Genomic DNA, 22,608 nt, shown 5'->3' with positions numbered 1-22,608 from the left:
TAAAGTCCTGCTCATTGTCAACGTTGCTTCTAAGTGGTACATTCTTTTTCTTTCACTTTGGATGTTTGCATCAATATGATCTTTCATTTGCAACATTTCTTTTGTTCTTTCATTGGGCTTTACAAAGTGTAACGCATATTTGGGATAGATTTTAAAATAGTCGGAATCACTTTTGTTATTTTCAAGATCCCTCTTAAACATGTTTTTAATTATTCAAAACCAATTTCGATTATATAAAAATTGTTTTTAATATTAGATTAATCTTAATTGATTAAAGTCGTGTTTTAGAGTGATTTTGAATGTGACAAAATTAATTTTAACAATCTCAAAATTACCTCGAAACATACGTTAACATAGTTCAAAGTTAATGTGGGTGATTGACCCTCGGTTGCTCCAATTATTTACCATTCTTTGCTGATGATTTTAAGTGCTTTTGCTATTTTTTTTTTTTTTATCCCTTGCAACAGTGGGATGACAAATTCGAACTATCTGGAGTTGAACCAACTATACGAGAAATACAAAGAACACGGTAAGGAAGCTAGAAAGTTCGGGTATCGGGTAACGTATCTATGTTCAATACACTAACAGTTGTTAATCCTAGTTCGAACAAATTAAATAAATTCCCAGTTGAACAATTTGATTGAGTGACTTTAGTTGGACACACGTGAACATTAGCACAATAAACCTGTGTTGGACTCTTGTGTTGGACTCTTGTGAGTATTTTGAGGGTGAAATGTATATAAAGGCATAAGCAATATTGACTTCAAATTTCTACTTTTTGTTAAGATGTTATTGCATTTAGAACTTTGATTATTTTAAATATTCTTTCGTAAAACATTGTATCATAAATGAACCAACCCATAAACTAAAGCAAAGGGTTAGCATGAGAATCACTAAAATGTTTACAGATAATATATACGTAGAAAATGTGTTGGTAATATATGTATCCATGTCGTGTCCGTTTCTAAAACTTTTAGAGGGCATTTGGAGCAAGGAGTTGATTATTATAGTCCTAAATTATTATAATTGGAGTATAATAGTTTATGTTTGGGGTGCAGATTATTTTAGTTTGGGTTAGAATAGTATAGGTTTGAGATATAAACTATTTTAGTTTGAGGGAAAAAAATAGTAAATACTATAACAAAAGAATAAAAAAAATTATGAATATAAAATAGTAAAAACTATAACAAATAATAAATACGGTAGCAAATGAGAGTTTTGAAATAGTGTTGACTGTAGTTAATTAGGAAATACAAAATAGTAAACTATAGTAAAAGGTGGGTATTATAGTATTAGGGGATGTTTGAGGTAAGAGTTATCATCAAAATATAATAACCACCTCTTGTTACGATAAAAACTATTTCAAAACTTCCAATTAGCTACCGTCAATACTATTTCAAAACCTTTATTTGCTATAGTATTTACTATTTATTATTTACTACCGTTTTTACTATTTTACATTCATCATTTTTTATTATTATTATTTACTACAGTGGTTATTATTTCCTTCTCAAATTAAAATAGTTTATACCTCAAACACATACTATTATAACCCAAACTAAAATAATCTACACCTCAAACACAAACTATCATAATCCAATTATAATAACTAACTCATTATCCCACACGCCCCCTTAGGATAATCATTGTCCCAAACACACCTTTAGAGATTAACATGTTACTCTGTCCATGCTTTGTTGTGCCTATATCTCTTGCCTATGTTTATGCTTCCTTAAGTTGTAAAACATTGACAAATTCAACAGCCTATTCTACCTGCTCTTTAGCCTTAGCATATTTGGCCTTGGTTTCATGTGGAGTGTTTCCAATTCTCAGCGAGAACGATGGCTTGTAGTTTAACTTTCCTTTTTATTGAAGTTATTGCAGGTTTGGAAATTCTGGCATTTCCATGTAATCAGTTTGGCGACGAGGAACCAGGAAGTAATGATGAGATCAAAGATTTTGTCTGCAGTCGTTTCAAATCAGAATTTCCAATTTTTGATAAGGTAAGTCTAGTGTTAATATGTACGAGTGTATCTTCCAAAGTATGCTTCATTTTACTTTAACCACTAAGATCACCTTATTTTTCTTTTATATAAGATTGAAGTCAATGGGAACAATTCTGCCCCACTCTACAAATTTTTAAAATTGGGAAAATGGGGAATATTTGGGGACGATATTCAGTGGAATTTTGCCAAGTTTCTGGTTGACAAGGATGGGAAAGTAGTCGACCGTTATTACCCCACAACATCTCCTCTCAGCATTGAGGTAAACCTAAATCCTCTTTGTCCCTTACCCTTTGTTTTTACCATACAAGAGCTTCCTCAGAATTTAAACCACTTGATTTTGCTGCAGAATGATATCAAGAAGCTGTTGGAGATCTTATGAGCGATTGGACATACGAGTTTAAGCATTTACATTCAACTTGTTCCTGAAATACTGCACGATGGTGATCAATCACGATGTGAAGTCACAATGGGTTGTGTTTGTTATAACATTGTTGAATTTTGAGTTGAGAACTAATCAGTGTATGGATAAGATTCATGAATATATTATTGAAGATCATATATAATTGATCTATAATCTATAAAATTCCACATAAACACATATTGAATGGATCAAAGTACAAGTCTTTGAACAAAATCTAATTCCTATTCCATTCCAGTTCTGTTTCTAACCAACATCACCATACCTTTTCATCTCAAGCAGAAGCCCTTGAAAAGGAAATTGAAATAATACTCTGATATATAACTTAAGATTACATCTTAAAACACAACATAATGTCCTAGGAACCCCTAATATATTTCATTAGATGGAAAATTCCTGCTCAAAGACAAACATGCTTCTTCCTTCTGCTACAGCTGCCCCACATTCTTACCCTCCAAAAACCAAAAACTGTCCAATAAAATCAACATTGACTTGAGAAACTTGAAATGAGGTCTCTTGCTACATACCATCTGTTAGCATCAATCTGTTAACCGCTGCGAAAAGAAGTCGACTCGGAAAAAGGTACAGTTCTCACAAGGTTTGGTTCATTTACAACAACACATATGTACAAAATCAACATGTGTCTGTTGCAACATATTCATCATCCTCGCGTCAAGTCAATTCCAGTACGAGGGTTTCTCACATCGACCGAACGGGAACCAGGCCAAACACCAATTGGAGACGGATTGTAGGTTTGGGCAGATGGGGCACTTGTGGGCGAAACCAAATTATCGTGGTGCTCATTTCCCGAACCATCATTGCTTTTTGGACCAGCCACCTGCTTGTTTTTTATCTTTGCACCATAAACAAAACTACATACAACTACCTGCAAGAGAAGAAGTTTGATAATTGAAGATAATTTCTGAAAAGGTTCTCACATTCTATCATACAAATGCTAATCTTTTCCCTTTTTCAATCAAATAATGGGGAAAAAAAAAATAAAAACTTGGCTTCTCCATCATTTGGAACTAACGGTTCCAAACGGATGCAAGTTATTATCAATCTAAATTATAGTAACATGTAATTTGATTCACCTTGCAAGGCCATATTGTCTTAATAATTCAATGGGACGAAGTACCTGAACAGGGCCAGCAGCCATAAGAACGGCAACACCACCACCAATGACATGACCATCGGGACTGGCGAGGGAAACACTAATACCACCCATCCTACTTCGGGGACCACCATCTTCAGCCACCAAGTAAGAGCCAGACAAGCACAGTATCTGGAAATGACCCTGCAACATCCGAACATATTTTATAACAGAGAGAAAGAACATGATATATAATCTTATCTAACCAGAAAATATCCATTATTCTGTGAACAATATTGTTGCACTATTCTATGAGTCATAATTAGAAGTGAATCTAAATTAGATTCAATTTACATGAATGATGTTAACAAAATAAGTTTTGAACCTTCGTTTATATTATTTATATTTGACATTCAGCGATGTTATTGTGAACTTCTTCTCCATTCTATTATATACACTCTTGTCTTTTTATTTCTGATGATCATTCCACACATTTGTATTCTCCTATGTTGGGAACATGAGAACATGTGGCTGTGTACTTGTAATGACTCAAGGAGATGGGCAGGAACACTTTTAAATCTTAAGAGATCGGTTTCTTCGAGAAACAATATCATGAAATGAAGAATGTGAGAGTTTTGAGGATCTCAAGTTTATTAGGATGGAAGCTTTGATCAGAGTACACCGGGTGTTGATAAATCAGAAGAGATGAGGTGGGAAGCAAAATTTTCTGATGCAAAAGAAGTGAATGTTAGAATCAGTCCTCAAAGTGGAGTCTAATGGATGATGGAGCCCAAGGTGAGTGGAGTCAAGGAGATTTTTAAAACTACAATAAAAAATTGTGAATGTTCTTTTAGTACAATTAATATGGAAATTTGAACCTCTGACTTTAGGAGAAAGAGTACATGTCATTTACCACTGCGCTACATTACACTAATGTTGGCTTATAAAATTATGAACGCTAAAGAGGAAGAAAAACCATGTGTTTTCGTTACAGAACAAAAGAGTGTAATCAATGTCTTTGATAAGACACAGAGGAAAATTCTTTCTTTTTCAAATTTTTGCTATGCTCCTAGTCCTCACCCTCCTACCTAGAAAATATCTATTGGCCGTTAGTTTATGCTAGAGATAAGAAGTGGTGTAAAAGATGGATTTCAGTTTGGACTATGGAGGAAGCTAAGAATGCAATTTTCGGCATAAATAGGAATAATTCCTGATCCAAATGGATGACTGCAGTCTTCTTTTCCAAGACAACTAGATAGTATCAAAGAGTATATAACAGAGATTGTATCCTATATTGCTTCCCTGCCTCACTGTAGAAACCCATTCACACAACAAACTAACTCTACTAAGTCGGCTTCACATAGGCCGGCGAATGGGGAGCTTCACATTCCTGTACATTTCACTGTCACCCTACATAATTGTCGTTATTGTTTACACGAAAGGGATATAAAATCAATCCCTCCCTCTGGCGCGAAGTGACTTCTCCAAAACATAACAAATGACAGATCACCAACTCAATAATTTCAACACTATGCTAGTACTTGGAAGTACTGATTTTATGTTCAATGTTGACGATTAGTAAACAAACAAAATCCTACAAATAGCAATTTTTGCCGCTGTCTTAAAGCTCTTGCCAACCAATACAATTTTAGCTTCTATGTGCTCCAATTTTGTGGGTCTCATTTAATTTTTCACTGAAGTATTAAATTGCCTCACCACTTTGGCTTTGGACGCTTCCACTTTGTGATTCTAAATTGGCCAAACATGAGAATGCTAAGTGCATGAGTGCTGCAAAACTCGATGTTTTAAGGTCTCCAAGCTGTTCACGATGGTGATGTTTTCTTCCATCAAACAAAAAATTAGCCCAACAAAAAGAATCCCTCAAACTATAAGAAGGGACTCCAATTGAAAAGGATCGAGCCTAAATGATGGTAACCAAATAAATTTGATATAAAAGTCCACACAAAGGTGTTAAACCTAACCTACTCGACTCCCAAACCTCCTCCAAGACCCCACTCTCCCCTAAGGATTTTGTTATTCCTCTCCAACCAAATACTGTAAATCAGCAGCCAAAAGTTGTTAGGGACCAAGGTAGTATGGGCTACCTTTGTCTCATATCGATTAGATTGGGATGACCAATGTGGTACTTAAGTGGCTTGGCTCTCTCATCTCAATAGTTGGCTTTGAGGTGTGATTCTCCAAGGGGTGTAAGTATCTAACAGAAGAAGAAGAAGAGAGAAGCACGCCTACCACAGGAATCAGTCCTTTTCCCTCACAGGAAGGCCGACCAAAACATCCTCCAACATCACCCTAAGCAGTGTTACTTCAAAATTGCCTCCAACAACAAAGAAAGAAGCACGCCTACCACAGGAATCAGCCCTTCTCCCTCATGGGAAGGTCTACCGAAACATCCTCCAACATCACCCTAAGCATTGTTATTTCAAAATTGCCTCCAACAACAAGTTTTAAAAATTGATGAGTTATTGATTGGTTTGTACATTGTATAACAAGCAAAAACGTCCTTTGAACTTGTTCAAGTACTCCAAAGGTTGAAAATTGTACTGAGAGTTGTGGACAATTGGTGTGTGAACTTATGATTCTATTGCTGGTGAGTTTTTTCAACTATATGCTACCTTATTATGGACGATTAATGACTTCCCTGTATACGGTGACTTGTCTGGGTGGAGTACAAAAGGTTATCAAGCATATCCAATATGCAAAGAAGATAACCCGTCCTTTGGGATAAGAGGGAAAATATCATTTATGGGACATCGACGTTATCTTTCAGAGAATCATAGTTGGCGTCGAAGTTGACAACATGATGAAAAATTTGAACGTAGACCTCCACTAGTCGTAATGAATGGAGAAGAGATATTACAACAAATAAATATGCTAAACTTATCTGTGCTTAGCAAACATCCATCGAAGCAAGATAAAAAAAGAAATCGAATTCTAAACTGGACTAAAAAAAGTATTTTTTTTCCAACTTCCATATTGGTCCAGACTATTGTTACGACCTAAATTGGATGTGATGTATATTGAAAAAAACATATGCGAAAATTTGGTGGGCACATTGTTAAATATTAAAGGAAAGACAAAGGATACAACGAACGCTCGATTAGACTTACAAGATTTGAAGATAAGAAAGGACCTACACTTGATACAGGTCGATAACAGATTTGTAAAACTGCACGCAGCATACATATTAACAAATGGTGAACGGATTTCGTTTTGTAAGTATTTGAAATCAGTGAAATTCCCTAATGGATTCGTATCTAACATATCATGATGTGTCAATAAAAAAGATGGAAAAATATCGGGACTAAAAACACACGACTGTCATGTGTTGCTTCACAGACTACTCCCTATTGGTATTCGAGCATACCTACCGAAGAACGTATCCACTGCTATTGTTGAGTTGTGTACATTCTTTCGCGACTTATATGCAAAGAAAATATGTGTAAGTGATTTGAACAGACTACAAGCAGACATCATAGTCATACTTTGTAAATTGGAGAGAATATTCCCACCTGCCTTTTTCGATGTATAGGTACACCTTGCAGTTCATCTACCATATGAAACCAAAGTGGTGGGTCCAGTTAGTTACAGTTGGATGTATCCTATTGAAAGAAGTTTACGAACATTAAAACAATTTGTACGGAACAAAGCACGTCCTGAGGGGTCTATAGTGGAAGCATATGCAATGAATGAATCATGGAACTTCTGCTTGCGATATCTAAGTGGGATTGAAACGAGATTCAATAGAGATGAATGAAATGATAATAACATTCCCAATCATGAGATATTTGGTGAATTTGAATTATTTAGGCAGAGGGTACGACCATTAGGGGCGTCAACTTTACGGACGCTATTAGCGGAGGAAAAGCATATTGCAAATTGGTACATTCTTAACAAATGTAAAAAAATAACAGACTATTGCAAGTACGTTTCAAACTTTTTCCTTTTCTAAATTCTAAGGTATCTCCTTTGATATAATATTTAAATGATCAATTTTGTAGGCAACATTTGAGGTTAATTCATTCTGAAGCTCAAAGCGCCTCTGACTTATATATAAAACATCAACGCAAATTTTTCGATTGGTTCAAATCTCATGTATACATAGTCATTTTGTAGGCAACAGTTGAGGGATGATTCATTTTTAATGTATAAGTAATTATCAGGTTCTACAATGGTGCGAGAGAGAAGATATCTTCGATGATTTCTTTTCACTTGCAATGGGACCTTCGTCTGAGGCGCACTCTTACAATGGATGCATTGTTAATGGGGTACCGTTTCACACTATAGAGCGTGATAATCATCGAGCTACACAAAATAGTGGAGTCCTAGTGGCCGGGGAGATCAGTAAGAACACAAGTGTGGATAACAATTTCTACGGTGTTGTAGACGAAGTATTAGATTTCCAATATACGAAAAGAAGACACGTTTTCTTGTTGAAGTGTAGATGGTTTGACACAGATAACAACAAAAGTAATAGGACATATGTGGATTTAGGATACAAATCGATCAATACATCACACTTTTGGTATGTCGACGAGCCTTTCATCTTTGCTATCCAAGCACAATAAGTCTTTTACATTGATGACACGAAAAAAATGATTGAAGACATGGTACGATCACATAGAGGAGATCCATCAAATTAGATATGATTACTACATTATTTAGTTGTCTAATATGTTATTATCCTGCAATTATGGTAGAAAAGTTTAGTTATGTCTTAAGTAGCTTTATGATAATTAAAGAATTGTTGGCTATCCTGCAGTTATGGTAGCCAAACAACTAGATTTTGATGTGTTTTTTGTTGGCTCTCTCCTTGCCTCTTTTTTTTAACTTTTTATTCTACTGTATCTCGCTTTCTCGTTGCCTCTCGCTCTCTCCCTATATGAAAGAGTTGGTTGGTCAAGAGAGAGCTTTGAGTCTTATCATTATTGTTCCAAGTCTGTCTTCGCTTCTCTTCCTCCATGATTCCGTAATGGAAGACTGACCTACTCTTAACACATTGCATATTCACCTTCCCTAGGATCAAAACTTCTTTTTTTTTTTTTTTATTCAACTATATCTCGCCATCTCCTTGCCTCTTGCTCTCTCCCTGTATCTTGCTCTCTCCCTGTATCTCGCTCTTTCCCTGAATCTCGTTCTCTCCTTGCCCCTCTCTCTCTCCCTGTATGAAAGAGCTGGTTGGTCAAGAGAGAGCTTTGAGTTTTATCATTATTGTTTTGAGTCTGTCTTCGCTTCTCTTCCTCTATGATTCCCTAATGAAAGACTGACCTACTCTTGACACACTACATATTCACCTTCCCTGGGATCAGAACTTCTTTTTTTTTTTTTTACTTTTTATTCAACTGTATCTCGCTCTCTCCTTGCCTCTTGCTCTCTCCCTGTATCTCACTCTCTCCCTGAATCTCGCTCTTTCCATGTATCTTGCTCTCTCCCTGAATCTCGCTCTCTCCCTGTATCTCGCTCTCTCCCTATATCTCGCTCTCTCTCTATATCTCGCTCTCTCCTTACCTCTCGCTCTCTCCCTGTATAAAAGAGCTGGTTGGTTAAGAAAGAGCTTTGAGTCTTATCATTATTGTTTTGAATCTGTCTTCGCTTCTCTTCCTCCATGATTTCCTAATGAAAGATTGACTTACTCTTGACACACTACATATTCACCTTCCCTAGGATCATAACTTCTTTTTTCTTTACTTTTTATTCATCTGTATCTCACTCTCTCCTTGCTTCTTGCTCTCTCTCTCTGTATCTCGCTCTCTCCTTTCCTCTCACTCATCTCCCTGTATGAAAGAGTTGGTTGGTCAAGTGAGAGCTTTGAGTCTTATCATTATTGTTTTGAGTCTGTCTTCGATTTTCTTCCTCCATGATTCCCTAATGAAAGATTGACCTACTCTTGACACACTACATATTCACCTTCCTTGGGATCATAACTTCTTTTTTTTTTTTACTTTTTATTCAACTGTATCTCGCTCTCTCCTTGCCTTTCACTCTCTCCCTGAATCTCTCTGCTTCTCGCTTTCTGTGAGTTTCCACTTCTCTTACGTTTTTCATTATCTTAACTTTTTGTGTATTTATGAATGTTTATGAAGTTTAATGTGTTGGGAGGGGGAGGGGGGGAGTAAAATTTGGGTTAAACCATTTTGGGGACAAATTTGAGTTTTATGTATGTTGGTCATCATTGTTTACTCCTTTTGTATGTTTTTTATGTTTGGGAGGTTCCATGTTTGTCGTGGGGGGGTGGGTAGAGTTTCATTATACTCGTCTTGTCCTTGAACTTGGCTATTTTGTGTATTTATGAATGTTTACGAAGTTTAATGTATTGTGAGGGGGAGGAGGTGTAAAATTTGGGTTAAACCATTTTGGGGACAAATTTGAGTTTTATGTGTGTTGGTCATCATTGTTTACTCCTTTTGTATGTTTTTGATATTCGGGAGGTTCCATGTTTGTCATGAGGGGTGGGTAGAGTTTCATTATACCCATTTTGTCCTTGAACTTGGCTATTTTGTATATTTATGAATGTTTACGAAGTTTAATGTGTTGTGAGGGCGAGGGGGTGTAAAATTTAGGTTAAACCATTTTGGGGAAAAATTTGAGTTTTATGTGTGTTGGTCATCATTGTTTACTCGTTTTGATGTTCATTACCACCCGTATTGGAGTTTGAACGTGTTGTGGATGTTTATCGATATAACATTTCAATGTTTTGTTTTATTGTAGAATGTTGTTCGGAGATGAGCTGGGACAATTGTTGAAAATGCTGTGTTCGAGAAGTGTTCTAGATGTTGTTTTGATTTTACTTCTTTTATGTATTTGTGATATGAATGTTTATCGACTTCGTTTGGATATTGTAATTTCTAGTATCGATTTTGTTTGGATATTGTAATTTTTTACTTGTTATAAAATGGACTTCATTTTCGTTTTTTAGTTATGTGAATCTTTATTTGGTATAATATGTTTTATAGGTTTTTAGATCAAATTTTAAAAAATTACAAACGATATATTAAATTTTAATAATTCCCACGCATATAGGATCTCCCAATGCACTTTAAAATGACGTTGGGAGTTATGGTGGAACTCCGGACGCCTACGTGGCGTCAGAAGTTAAGGGGAACTACCGACGCCGTTTAAAAGTGCGTCGGGAGATCCTTTCCCGACGAGTTTCTCTCAACCAAACTCCCGACGACTGTTTATGCGTCGAGAGATCCTCTCCCGATGAATTTTTCACACTTTCCCGACGAAATGTGACGTCGGGAGAAGTTAGACTTCCTGTAGTGCTTGTGTGTTGCATGCTCCTTACTCTCGGCCAACACCTTGCGTTTGGCATGTTCTTCATGCCCCCGCCTAGACAATTCCCCCATGTCATTGCTCAGCCAACCTACCATGCATCCATCTGGACTTGTCAAGCACACAACACTCATTGCTTGGTGTCTTGGCTGCGTGCTTTTCATACCAACACATGGTGCCTTTATGCATCCCACACTTAGTCAAAACTCGCCTAACCTCTAATAGCATTGTCATCACCTAAACTTCAAATGGCAAGGCCATTGTTTTGCACACCTTCCTTCCAATGCATGACATCAATGCATGCCTTCCATACTTAGCCAAAATTTGTCTCCTAAAACCTCACTTAACTACAACTTATGTTTTAGCCTTTAAGGTCTAGTTTTCAACACTTAAGGCATTTTCCTCCTCTTTTATCCTTCTTCAAGTTTCTTTACTAACCAAGTGCTAACCTAATTCACTTAGGTGAAATTTCAGAGTTTTACAGTGTGTCATATCCATAGTGTTACCAGGGTAAGACACCCAACTTTATTCATATACTATAGATCCTTTTAGTTATTACTGGAAACATTATCCAACTACATGCCCACTACATACTATTCAAGTCTCATGAAATAACCTTGGATTTTTTTCCATAATGGATAACTAATTATTACCTATTTAAATAATCAAATTATTATATCAAATGACTAATTAACTACGAGGTTTTAGGACGTACATCCCAATATTTTCAGCTATTAAACTCTCTGTGGTTGAGGATCAACTTCAAAACTACATTATTGATATGTGTTCAACTATTGAGTTAGTTAAATCAAAAAGCATATGTGATCTTGCAATAAAAATGATCATAGCGAATAGGGATAAGGTATATATATTAGTTTATTGATTGTTCACCTTGGCGTTGATTTTATTTGTTGCAACAACTACGGTAAAGAAATGACATTTTCTGCTATGAATATTACAAATACTTGATTGCATAATGAAATGGGAGATCAATTGATGAATTCTTGTCTTATAGCATATATTGAAAAAAAAATTTGGATAAGTTAGATCATAAAGTTATCATAAATAGATTTCAAAATATGAAAACTTGTAGAGAGCACTTGTAGTGTAACAAATCAGTTAACATATGAATCAATTAATATTATTTTACATTTCTTCATAAATTTTTTTCAATTACATTTGTATGTATAGTGCTTCCTACCTAAAGTTTCTGGCTCTGTCACATGCTATTTCATATTATGTTTTCAAAAGTCTAAAAAATATTTTAAGGTGGCGGTAGTTTGTGCATAATTATGGTAAAACATAACAAAATTAACCTAGGATGATAATTGAAAAATTAGAAAGAAAAATAAAACCTTGCATCTCAATCATGGGTATATTTATTTCTTAATTTCTAAGACCTGTAGAAGTTAAATAGTTCGCATGTTGGATATAAATAAGAATAATGATTAGATGTAGTGTAGGTTGCTCTTAATTTCATACTTCATTTTTCTTCTACACAAAGAATTTTTTTAAAAAAAATGGTTAAAAAATAAAGAAAAAAATAAAAATGTCATGTGGCATAGTTCTATTGGGTATTAGTTGGGATACACAACTGTTTTTTCTATAAATAATTAATTTTCTAAGATAGAGTTCTTGTAGTTTCCTCTTTAAAATGTATTTTTTTGTAAAAAGAAAATAATGTGGTTTACTATTATTATTATTATCATCATCATTATTATCATTATTATCATTATCTACTCAATCATGAAACTTTTATTATTCTAGCTACGCACAAAAGGCTCAAAGCCAATCTCAACGAACAAATGAAGTTTCACAAGGTCTTACCTATCTAATTGTAGATAATATATACATCTTCAGTCTTCACAAACATATCTATTTTTTTGAAACTCTCTTTGAGATAGTGTCTAGATCGTTATGCATTTCATGTAGGTTGGAACTTACTAGACAAAAAATTTATTTCCTTAGGACCTTTATTGTTACGGATATCGTTCATCGGAGCTTCGGGCGCCGGTCCCCTGTCTTTTGGCTAATATTTTTGAAGAGTCAACTTTTATACATTAAAATAGGGTTGGGGTCATTAAAAAGAAGAAAAGGATAAAAAAAAAAAGAGGGATAGAGTATTTGAATTATGGATTGATTTATTAAACCATCGTTTCTTGTATCATTGTCTTGTCATTGTCAACACTTCTTAAAGAAACTTTTGCTCAGTATCACATGTATTGATGCATAAAGTGTTGATATATTATTTAAAACGTTTCATATATTACATTGAAACACTTGAACTTGTATACAAAATTATTATTAAATGATTATAGTAAATCTTATATGTGACTTCACATCAAGTTAGTTTTAGGTCATACACATGGAACCCAATATATCAAATCTCAAAATAAATGGACTATGATTTATTTTTTGTAATATAAAACTCTGAATGTAATTCAATACCAATACGACGAGCTAAGATATCTACTCCTTTTTTTAGATAAAGATTTAGATCTTTTGCACACCACATTTAATTTTTCAAACAAAAGAAATAAAAATGCATAAGAATATATAGAGAGAGAAATAATATAAATGTTCACATTTCATCTAGACTTAATGAAAATAACATATGCTCTATTGTTACGATGGAACTAAGATTGGATAAAAATTAACGGTTCATTTTAGGAGTATTCGTGGATTGAGTTAGGTTGGATTGAAAAGCTTTTTAGACTCGATCCAATTGTTCAGGTTGTAAATTTCATCAATCCAAATAATTTTTATTAAAAAATGAACTCAACCCAATCATGAAATATTTGGGTTGGGTTGGTTCATATTACACAGATCATTTATTTAAAATTTGGTTTTAAAAAGAAGTAAAATATAAATATGTAAAAATCTGATTTAAATATTTTTATATATTGAATTAAGATTAACAACTCATTTTCTTTTCAAAATGCTAAGGAACCATTGGGTTGACACTCCCTAGTTCACCTATTGAAAATAGAGAAAATCTATGGTTAGATAAAGAACAACAAAAGAAAGAATTTTTTTTTAAAAAAAAAAAAAAAAAAAAAAAAACTAAAGAATGTAGAATATTAAAGAAAATTTTGTTGAGAAAGTTTCAACTCTCATGGTAAATGTATATGAAAAAACCAAAATGGACTCATGTAAGTCTTTTTACCTAATTAGCATGAGTAGTTAGTTACAAATTACGTTTTAAAACTTTAATGCGGGAGGGATTAGCCCTTCTTTAAATCGTTGTAAATGCTTTCTTTCAATATTGTTATTGTCGTTGTTATTATCATTATAAAGTTCCTTACAAATTAGGTAGATAGAAGATTAAAATCATAAACCTTTATCTTTATCTTTGGTTTAAGGTATATATTAATGTCAATTCGTACCATTAGTTAAAATCTACTAAATCTACCCACCATTTTTGAACTTTTAAGAATTACAAGTAGACTCTAAACTTTATACCATCTCTTAAATTAATTACTAGAGTTGGTTGCAATTAAATCCTCACATTTATGAATTTTCCACAATTAAGTTCAATCACTAAAAAGAGTTATAACATAAAACTTAATTATAGCCACTTAATATAACTTAGGTGTAGTTGAATTAAAGTACAATTGTAATAGCCTTAATTATGGTAGACATGTGAGGAATTTGGAATTTAACAATAAGAGAGAGTTGAAAAAGATAGTAAATAATTGAGCAAAAAGCAAAAGAGAATCCAAAGAGGGATCAATAGATAAATAAATTACAAAAGGTGGGCCAAAAAAAAAAAAAACCTTCTTTTTTTTTTTAATTGGGAAATGAGCAACCTCTGAATTAGCGAAGGGGTTGATGAAGAAAGGGAAGCAGCACATTGCATCATACAAAATACTGATAAATTTTATTTGATTATACAAAGGACATTTTTTTTAGGGGTTATAATATATAGTTTGAGATGTGACTACTACAGTAGTGCATTACAACTAATAAATAGAGACATTGAAAAGGAAGGAAAATAAAAATAAAAATGACAAACCCTAAAAGAACAGAGAAAATTCAACACTTGTCAAACTGCAGCAGCAACAAGCCTCCAGGCTTTCCTGTTTCAAATCATAAAGCTTTTATCAACGTGCCATTTATTTTCTGACATCCTCCATTTTTTGCTTCCTACAATGACAGTAAAGATTCGTTTGATTAATACTTTATAAGTAATCAAAATTAAGAAAATATTCTTTGATTTATATGGTGATGCATTGAGTTTAGGTTTATGTTAATTATGCTACCTTTGTTAAGGTTAGTGTCTAGTAGTGAGGAGGTGGGGGTGATGCATAGATGTAGACTGGTGGCGGTGGTGGCGGAGATTTGTAATGGTAGACGGGAGGTGGGTGGTATGGCTTCACCGGAGTTGGGGGTCGGTGGTAGGGTCTAATGGGGGGTGGTGGTGGAGACTTATAGTGGTATGGTGGGTGGTATGGTTTTTTATAGGGTGGTGGTGGAGGAGGAGACTTGTATTTGTAAACGGGTGGTGGGGGCGGTGGGGATTTGTAGTGGTACGGTGGGTGGTATGGTTTTTTGTAGGGTGGTGGCGGAGGAGGTGACTTGTATTTGTATACGGGGGGTGGGGGAGATTTGTACTTATAGATGGGTGTTGGTGGATGGTACGGCTTCTTGTAGGGTGGTGGCGGAGGAGGAGACTTGTATTTGTAAACTGGTGGTGGTGGAGATTTGTACTTGTAAATGGGTGTAGGTGGATGGTATGGCTTCTTGTAAGGTGGTGGTGGAGGTGGTGACTTATATTTGTAGACAGGTGGTGGTGGAGACTTGTACTTGTAGACTGGTGTGGGTGGGTGGTATGGCTTCTTGTAGGGTGGTGGTGGAGGTGGTGATTTATATTTGTAAACGGGTGGTGGTGGAGATTTGTATTTGTAAATGGGCGTTGGTGGATGGTATGGCTTCTTGTATGGTGGTGGTGGAGATTTGTATTTGTAGATGGGGGTTGGTGGGTGGTATGGCTTCTTGTATGGTGGTGGCGGAGGAGATTTGTATTTGTAAATGGGTGTTGGTGGGTGGTATGGCTTCTTGTAAGGTGGTGGCGGAGGGGGTGACTTGTACTTGTAGACTGGTGGTGGTGGAGATTTGTACTTATAAATTGGTGTAGGTGGGTGGTATGGCTTCTTGTAAGGTGGTGGTGGTGGAGGAGATTTGTACTTGTAGACTGGTGGTGGAGGAGATTTGTACTTGTAAATGGGTGTTGGTGGGTGGTATGGCTTTTTGTATGGTGGTGGTGGAGGAGACTTATATTTGTAAATTGGCGGAGGTGGTGGTGGATACTTGTGGTGATGAGGTGGGTGATACGGTTTCTTGTATGGTGGAGGTGGTGGAGGAGACTTGTATTTGTACACTGGTGGAGGTGGTGGTGGTGATTTGTAATGGTATGGCGGGTGATAAGGTTTTTTGTAGGGAGGAGGAGGTGGAGGAGACTTGTAAACAGGCGATGGAGGAGGGGGGGACTTGTAGTGGTAAACCGGAGTTGGAGGAGGAGGGGAAGAGTAGAGATACTCATTAGCATTGGAAGGCAAAGTTAAAGAGAGAAATGATGCCAAAATAGCAATGGCCAAAGAGGCCATTGAGGAATTTCTTTTTCCCATCTTTGCTTTGGTTCTGAGTCCTTAAGCAATGCATAACCTTCCCTTTTATAGGCTTCAAATTTTTACCATTTCATTATTCATAAATCATGGTAACTTCACTATTTAATCTCATTTTTTAAAAAATAGGATCCAATTTTGAATAGTCAAAAGGAGACAGAACCAGAAAAAAGGGGGGAAATGATATTAAAAGTCGCAAAATGGGCTGTCATTAATGTTTTGGACAAGTGAAGTGAGAGAGACCACAATTCACAAACCCAAATTAATTAATGTTAATAATAAATTATTCATTAGATATAGGTTAAATTATATATCACATTTTAGGTAACCATTCTGTTTTTTATTTTTTGTTTTCAAAAATCAAATCTATTTCCTTCTTATTTTTATAATGACTTACATCTTTTTTAAGTACAAAGTTGAATATCCAAAAACAAAAACAAGATTTTAAAAACTATTTTTTTAATTTTTAAAAATTGACTTGATTATTTAAATAATTGGTAAAAAGTAGATTACAAATGAAGAAATTTGGAGGTGGAAATAATGTATATAATTCTAAATTTCAAAAATAAAAATTAAAAATCAAATTATTATCCAACGGAACTTAAATTTTTAAACTTATAAAATGAAAAGTTTAAGATTTTATTATACATAATTTTTTCAAGAAATTATTAGATACAAAATTGAAACTTTTAATGATTTAAAAAAACATTTTTTAGAGATCAAATAATTAACACAAATCTGAAAGTTTTGATCCAGATTTGATCGGGGCAGTTCAAGATAAGCAAAAAAATTAAAGAAAAGTAATATTGGTGGTACAGAGTTCATTATTCTGGAGCAGAAAATTGGTAGGTAATGTACTTCAATTATTTAAAATAGAGTTTATATATAATTTAATTTATGTATTTACTATTATTATTATTATATTGGGAAAAAAAAGTTACTACTATTGAGTATTGTGTTGCATGATTTTGTCCGGAAGGCTGGGACCCGGCGGCTGCTTTGTATTCCTCTTTGGCAAGCCATAATAATTATATGAATATTTTATGCTACTTTTTAATTTATACTTTAATTATAACATACATACTTTTTCTATTATCTTACATACTGCAATTTTTTTATTTATTATTATTTTTGTATTTGCATTGCATGATCACCCTAATTAATATTTTATTAGCCGATCCCAAAAAGATCATTTTAAGCTTATTTATTAATAATTTGGATCTCATTTGTAATCATTTTATTTCTTAAAATTAAACCATGCACTCCCAAATTTCTTTATTTATTTTCTATTTTTATCGATTATTTAAAAAATCAAGCTAAATTTTAAAAGTTAAAATAAATAGTTTTTGAAAATTTATTTTTATTTTTTAAATTTAACTAAAAATTCAACTACTGTACAAAGATATAAATCATTGTAAGATATGAGAAAAAAAAATAGGTTTAGTACTATTTGATCCAACGAAAATAAATGACATATAATGTGTATTAATGGTTATTATATATGTGCTTCAAACTTGTTTGTTCACTCTTGTTGTAATAAAAAAATTATTCCTTGACCAACTAACGAGATTTTTTTCCTATAATATATTTTAATATTGGTTTAAAATTGGATCTGGTTTTAGATCTTGCAGATTTATGTTTGTGAATAATTAAATTTTCACCCATGAAATGTATTAATTTTTAAAATAAGCTAAATTTTATTAAGAGGAAAACTTTACTCTTTTTTCTTTTAACCTTGTAATAAACTATTGTTTAAAGCATGATTTATTAAATATATATATTCAGTAATCAATTTTAGGGTGAGTTCAATAAAAATAAAGGTAAAATTTGCAATGTATTTAGGAAAATTCGATTTTTTCTTTTTTCAGAATGTCATCCAAGTTCAACTTTAGCACATCGGTTTAGGTCCCATCAATATTCGATATTATATCGCATATGGATACATATGACCTTAATAGTGGGGTTACTTATCAAGTATTTTAGATAATCATTCTTTTCTTAGATTATTTTCTTAAATAGAGATAAAAACGTATCAAGTACTCGAACAAAATATCTATTGACGACGTTATGAGATTATTGTCATTTTGCTTCTACTAAACATTTGATGTTTTCAAGATCTTTTTTAATTAAAACTTTATTACACTACTTTAAGGTCTCTTGACTATTAGATGTTTTATTTTAGTTTCTAAAAAACTATTTTAGACCTAATTGTTAATATTTTATCAATCATTTAACCAAAATCTCTTAAAAAAATTGAAAACTCAATAAATATTGTAGTATATGTGTGTGAACATAGTTTCATAAAAAAATATATCATATTTCTGCTGAATAATAATAATTAAGAACTAATGGAAAAGACTCCATCTAAAAAAACATAATAACTAATGACAGACTTTTTTTCAATGTAAAATTCAAAGATTAAAGTAGAATAATTAAAAACTAAAGGGTTGAGATAGAATAATTATAAAATTAAATCAATATTAGTTAGGAGAATATGAGAGAATTATTTTTAATCATTTTTTTCAAAAATATTGTAATTAAAGTATGGGGTGGAAGAATCAAGCTTCTAACCTCGAAATTGATAGTACGAACATTATGCCAATTGAGTTATGTTCATATTGGCTATTTTTAATTATTTAAAAACACAAGAATTAGAAGTCCAAGTTGAACATGAATGTTTTAGAAGTATTTCTTAAACTATTTAATTATTTCAAAATTTTCTTTTATAGTAACTCCATTTATATTCCCTTCAAAAAAAAAAATCCATTTATATTCAATACATAATAATGATCAAATTAAAAATTTATATGAAGTTTTTTCCCATTCACTTTTAGTTTAAAGACAAAATCTCGTACACTAACTTGAATCAAGTATGTAAATATCATTTCACGCTCTTTTATCATTTTGTTTTAATAATTGAACTTGAAATAATTTAAAAGAAAAAGTCGTGTAATACAAACATCATTATTATCCTCTACATAATTTCATATTATGATGATTATTTCATTTATTTATTACAAAAACTATTTAATTCTTTAACTTCGTGAGAATGAGAAATTCAATCTTTTGATCTCTAAGTCACAGTGTATATTTTACTGAAAAAATTAACTAATTCCACATAACTCTAAAGATTGAATAATTCTGTTTAGAGGCCTGAATCTATTGAAATCCTAAAATAATTATTAAATTAAATAAATAATATTATTCTCAATATTAAAAAAATAGGGAAATTTCGACCAACATAAGCTTCATTAAAAGAAAAAATTGACAATAATATAATAGAGATGTCCAAAAAACTAATGGGGTGGGGACCTGCGGGGACTCGTCCCGAACGGGGTTAAAAATCCTAGAATACACGAGGAATGGGGGAGGGAGGGAGAAATTTTTTCTCCATTTGCAATTCGGAGCCGGGGACGGAGAATATATTCCCCGACCCCGACTCCGACCCTAACCCGTCCTATCCCGACTTTTGTATATAAACTATATATATATTAATATTGTAGCTTTGTTAGGATAATTATGGAGGTTCTAATTATTTAAGTTTACTCTTACATTAGAAGAATGGCGTCCTTGCAAGGAAAAGACCGCTCAGATGGATAACGGGTTTTCAAATTCCATTTCTTAGGGTGAGGGGGAGGCTCGATCTCTATAAATGGATCTACTATAGCTACTCTCGATATGCTTGGGACTCTGCCTCTTATGGATTTTGTTTTGAATTATTAAATTCCTTAGATATTGTAATACTTAAGATAGGATGTTATAACGGTTGAATTTTAATTTATAAAAATTATGAGAATTTGGTATTTTAATTATATCTTTTTAAATTGAATGTGTGTTATTGTTTTTATTACCAAAATTGATAATATTTTATTTAAATGAAAGTTGTATTTGATATGTTTAAGGAATTGTTAAAAATATATATTTATATAAAATAAAAAATTGTTAGAAAAAACTGATGTCATGAAAATTTTTCGAACCGATACCCGCGAAATTTCCATGGGGAATCCCCACCCCGTTTCTCGCAAGAAAATTCGTGGACACGAGGAATGGAAAGGGGGATGGGGACGGGGACGGGGACGGGGAGAGCTTCTCTGTCCCCATCCCCACCCTGCCCTATGGATATCTCTAAATTCAATTTCAATAATATAGTTCAACTGATGTACCATCTATGGTGAAGTTAAGAAGGTTTGTATCTATCACCTAACATATATTCAACCAATTAAACAAATAAAAAAAATGAAGGCGCATTCCGAAAAGTAACCAATGACAGCTATGATTTAGATTTGGTGGTAAAGAGATTTATTTTCCTTTTTTAATTCATATGATATGCCAAGAAAACATTCAAATTTATCTGTTAGCCAATTACAAATTTCTTTATTAGAAAGTAAAAAAAAAAAAAAAAAGGCACTAGGAAATTGACCTTTGTTCACTAACAGCTACAACAACTTTGGACTTTTTAATCCTAAAACGTATAAACCTTTTAATTAAACGATTTTATATTTTGAAAAGTTTCTTATAGTGTAGATTTATTTAGGAAAAAAATTTACTGATTGAAAAAATGTTAAACTATTTATAGAAATAAAAAAAATATATTGATAAATACTCATAGACTTTTTTATCAGTGCCTATTAATGATAAACTTCTATCAGTTTCTATCATTGATAGACACTGATAGATTTTCTATCAAATAATATTAAAATTTTACTATTTTGTATAAATAGTCTTCTTTATTTTTCTATGTTTGAAAATTTTTCTTTATTTGAATATTTTGAATTTATTTGTTGTCATCTAATTTCTATGACCAAAATATACTTTGTTTGGATGATTAAAACAATTTTTTTGTCACTTCATCCTAAATAAAAACTCAAGTTTAATTTTAGTTTGGAGAATTTTGGAGAATTCTAAATTTAGTAATTTCTTCAAAGATTATAAGTTCAAATATATGGTTCAAATTCTAACTTTAAAAAGCATAAATTTAATAAAATATAACTTACAAAAGAATTATTCAATCAAGCTTTCTTACCTCATTATATTTCATCTTATTATTATTATTATTATTATTGTTGTTATTATTATTATTATTTATCTTTTAGATAGATTTTTAGAATAATACATGGCCTAAATGGGATTAGTATGAAAATGAGATCAAGAAAAAAAACTAAACCTTGTAGATTGGGCATGGAGCTTTAATAGGCATTTCCATTTGGGGTAACCTAGAATTTAGGGTTGGAGAGGCCTATTATTTGTGAGCTCATAATGGAAAAATAGCTATTCCCTTTTTACATTTACCTTTTAAACTTTTTGAAAAAAATATTCATATAGTAATTATAGTCTATCAGTGATGTCTATAAGTGATAGATGATAATAGTTTATCAGTAATAGATGTCTATCAGTAATAAATGATGGTAGTTTATCAGTGTCTATCACTGATAAATAATGATATTTTATTATATTTATAAATATTTTTATTAATTTTTCTAGATTTTTTTTAAATAATTTTTTTTAATAAATAATGACAAAAATAGGATTGGGGGAAAGTATTCCCAAAAATAGGTGTTTAAATCGTGTACCGGATACGATTACACCTTAATCGTGTATCGAGTACACGATAAGGCCTAAATCGTGTATTGGGTACACGAGTACCTGGCCACCTGGCATGCCCAGTTTGCCGTGGCAGTCATGCAGGTTTGACTGAGGGAATCGTGTAACGGGTACACGATTACCCTAAGTCGTGTACCGGGTACATAACTTTCACGTATTAAAACCTCCGCCCGAACCCTTCTTCTTCCTCACTGAAACGTCCATTCTTCTTCCTCACCGCCGCTTACAATCAATTTCCTCACCGAGACCACTGATTCCTTCCTTCTACTTACCAAAATCTCGTTGATTTTCCTTACCGAGGCCTCTATTTCACTGAAATCTTCCAAATTTTCAATTTTGCTTGATTTTTAGTCCTCTATTTGATCCTCACCGAATCCTCCATTGTAGCGGTCATGTTGCTCGATTTTCATACCTTTTTGGTTGCCGATTTTTTCTCGTTTCTGTGGTATATTTCTTTCTCTAATTGGGCTAATCTGTATTTATATGTATGTTTTTGCATGTTTTTAGGCCGAATTTATTTTAAACTTAGTTTATGTATATTTTATGTATATTTAATGTATGATTTAGTGTATA

The 22,608-nt window shown here is 32.9% G+C and overlaps 3 protein-coding genes across 3 annotated transcripts; 1 reads left to right on the top strand and 2 right to left on the bottom strand.

Annotated features, from left to right (window-relative positions):
• Positions 1-6: 6 nt before the first annotated feature.
• LOC120092897 (putative glutathione peroxidase 8) lies at positions 7-2,620 on the top strand. Its single transcript, XM_090310065.1, has 5 exons — positions 7-36; positions 468-529; positions 1,885-2,003; positions 2,098-2,265; positions 2,353-2,620. The coding sequence occupies exons 2-5, from the start codon at positions 472-474 to the stop codon at positions 2,383-2,385; spliced, it is 378 nt and encodes a 125-aa protein (XP_090166191.1). The 5' UTR covers positions 7-36; positions 468-471; the 3' UTR covers positions 2,386-2,620.
• On the bottom strand, positions 2,527-6,013 carry LOC150030100 (AT-hook motif nuclear-localized protein 5-like). Its single transcript, XM_090310064.1, has 2 exons — positions 3,563-6,013; positions 2,527-3,310 (listed from the first exon to the last, which is right to left on the bottom strand). The coding sequence occupies exons 1-2, from the start codon at positions 3,761-3,763 to the stop codon at positions 3,086-3,088; spliced, it is 426 nt and encodes a 141-aa protein (XP_090166190.1). The 5' UTR covers positions 3,764-6,013; the 3' UTR covers positions 2,527-3,085.
• Positions 6,014-14,663: 8,650 nt separating this feature from the next.
• Positions 14,664-16,512, bottom strand: LOC120086004 (uncharacterized). The gene is made up of 2 exons (XM_039042377.2): positions 15,073-16,512; positions 14,664-14,956 (listed from the first exon to the last, which is right to left on the bottom strand). The coding sequence occupies exon 1, from the start codon at positions 16,435-16,437 to the stop codon at positions 15,091-15,093; it is 1,347 nt and encodes a 448-aa protein (XP_038898305.1). The 5' UTR covers positions 16,438-16,512; the 3' UTR covers positions 14,664-14,956; positions 15,073-15,090.
• Between the last annotated feature and the right edge of the window lie 6,096 nt (positions 16,513-22,608).

Source organism: Benincasa hispida, unplaced genomic scaffold (assembly GCF_027475165.1).
Source record: "Benincasa hispida cultivar pf3 unplaced genomic scaffold, pf3_genome.v1.1 HicScf573, whole genome shotgun sequence".
NCBI classification, from domain to species: domain Eukaryota; kingdom Viridiplantae; phylum Streptophyta; class Magnoliopsida; order Cucurbitales; family Cucurbitaceae; genus Benincasa; species Benincasa hispida.
Note: the sequence above shows the minus strand (reverse complement) of the source record. Positions and strands in the feature narration are given on the sequence as shown.

Bases quoted from the DNA above. Each gene is read 5' to 3' on its own strand.
- LOC150030100 (XM_090310064.1), bottom strand. From the start codon at position 3,763: ATGTTCTTTCTCTCTGTTATAAAATATGTTCGGATGTTGCAGGGTCAT. The intron at 3,311-3,562 runs GTACTTCGTCCC...CTTCTCTTGCAG, and splicing joins TGGCTGCTGGCCCTGTTCAG to GTAGTTGTATGTAGTTTTGT.
- LOC120086004 (XM_039042377.2), bottom strand. From the start codon at position 16,437: ATGGGAAAAAGAAATTCCTCAATGGCCTCTTTGGCCATTGCTATTTTG.
- LOC120092897 (XM_090310065.1), top strand. From the start codon at position 472: ATGACAAATTCGAACTATCTGGAGTTGAACCAACTATACGAGAAATAC. The intron at 530-1,884 runs GTAAGGAAGCTA...AAGTTATTGCAG, and splicing joins CGAGAAATACAAAGAACACG to GTTTGGAAATTCTGGCATTT. The intron at 2,266-2,352 runs GTAAACCTAAAT...ATTTTGCTGCAG, and splicing joins CATCTCCTCTCAGCATTGAG to AATGATATCAAGAAGCTGTT.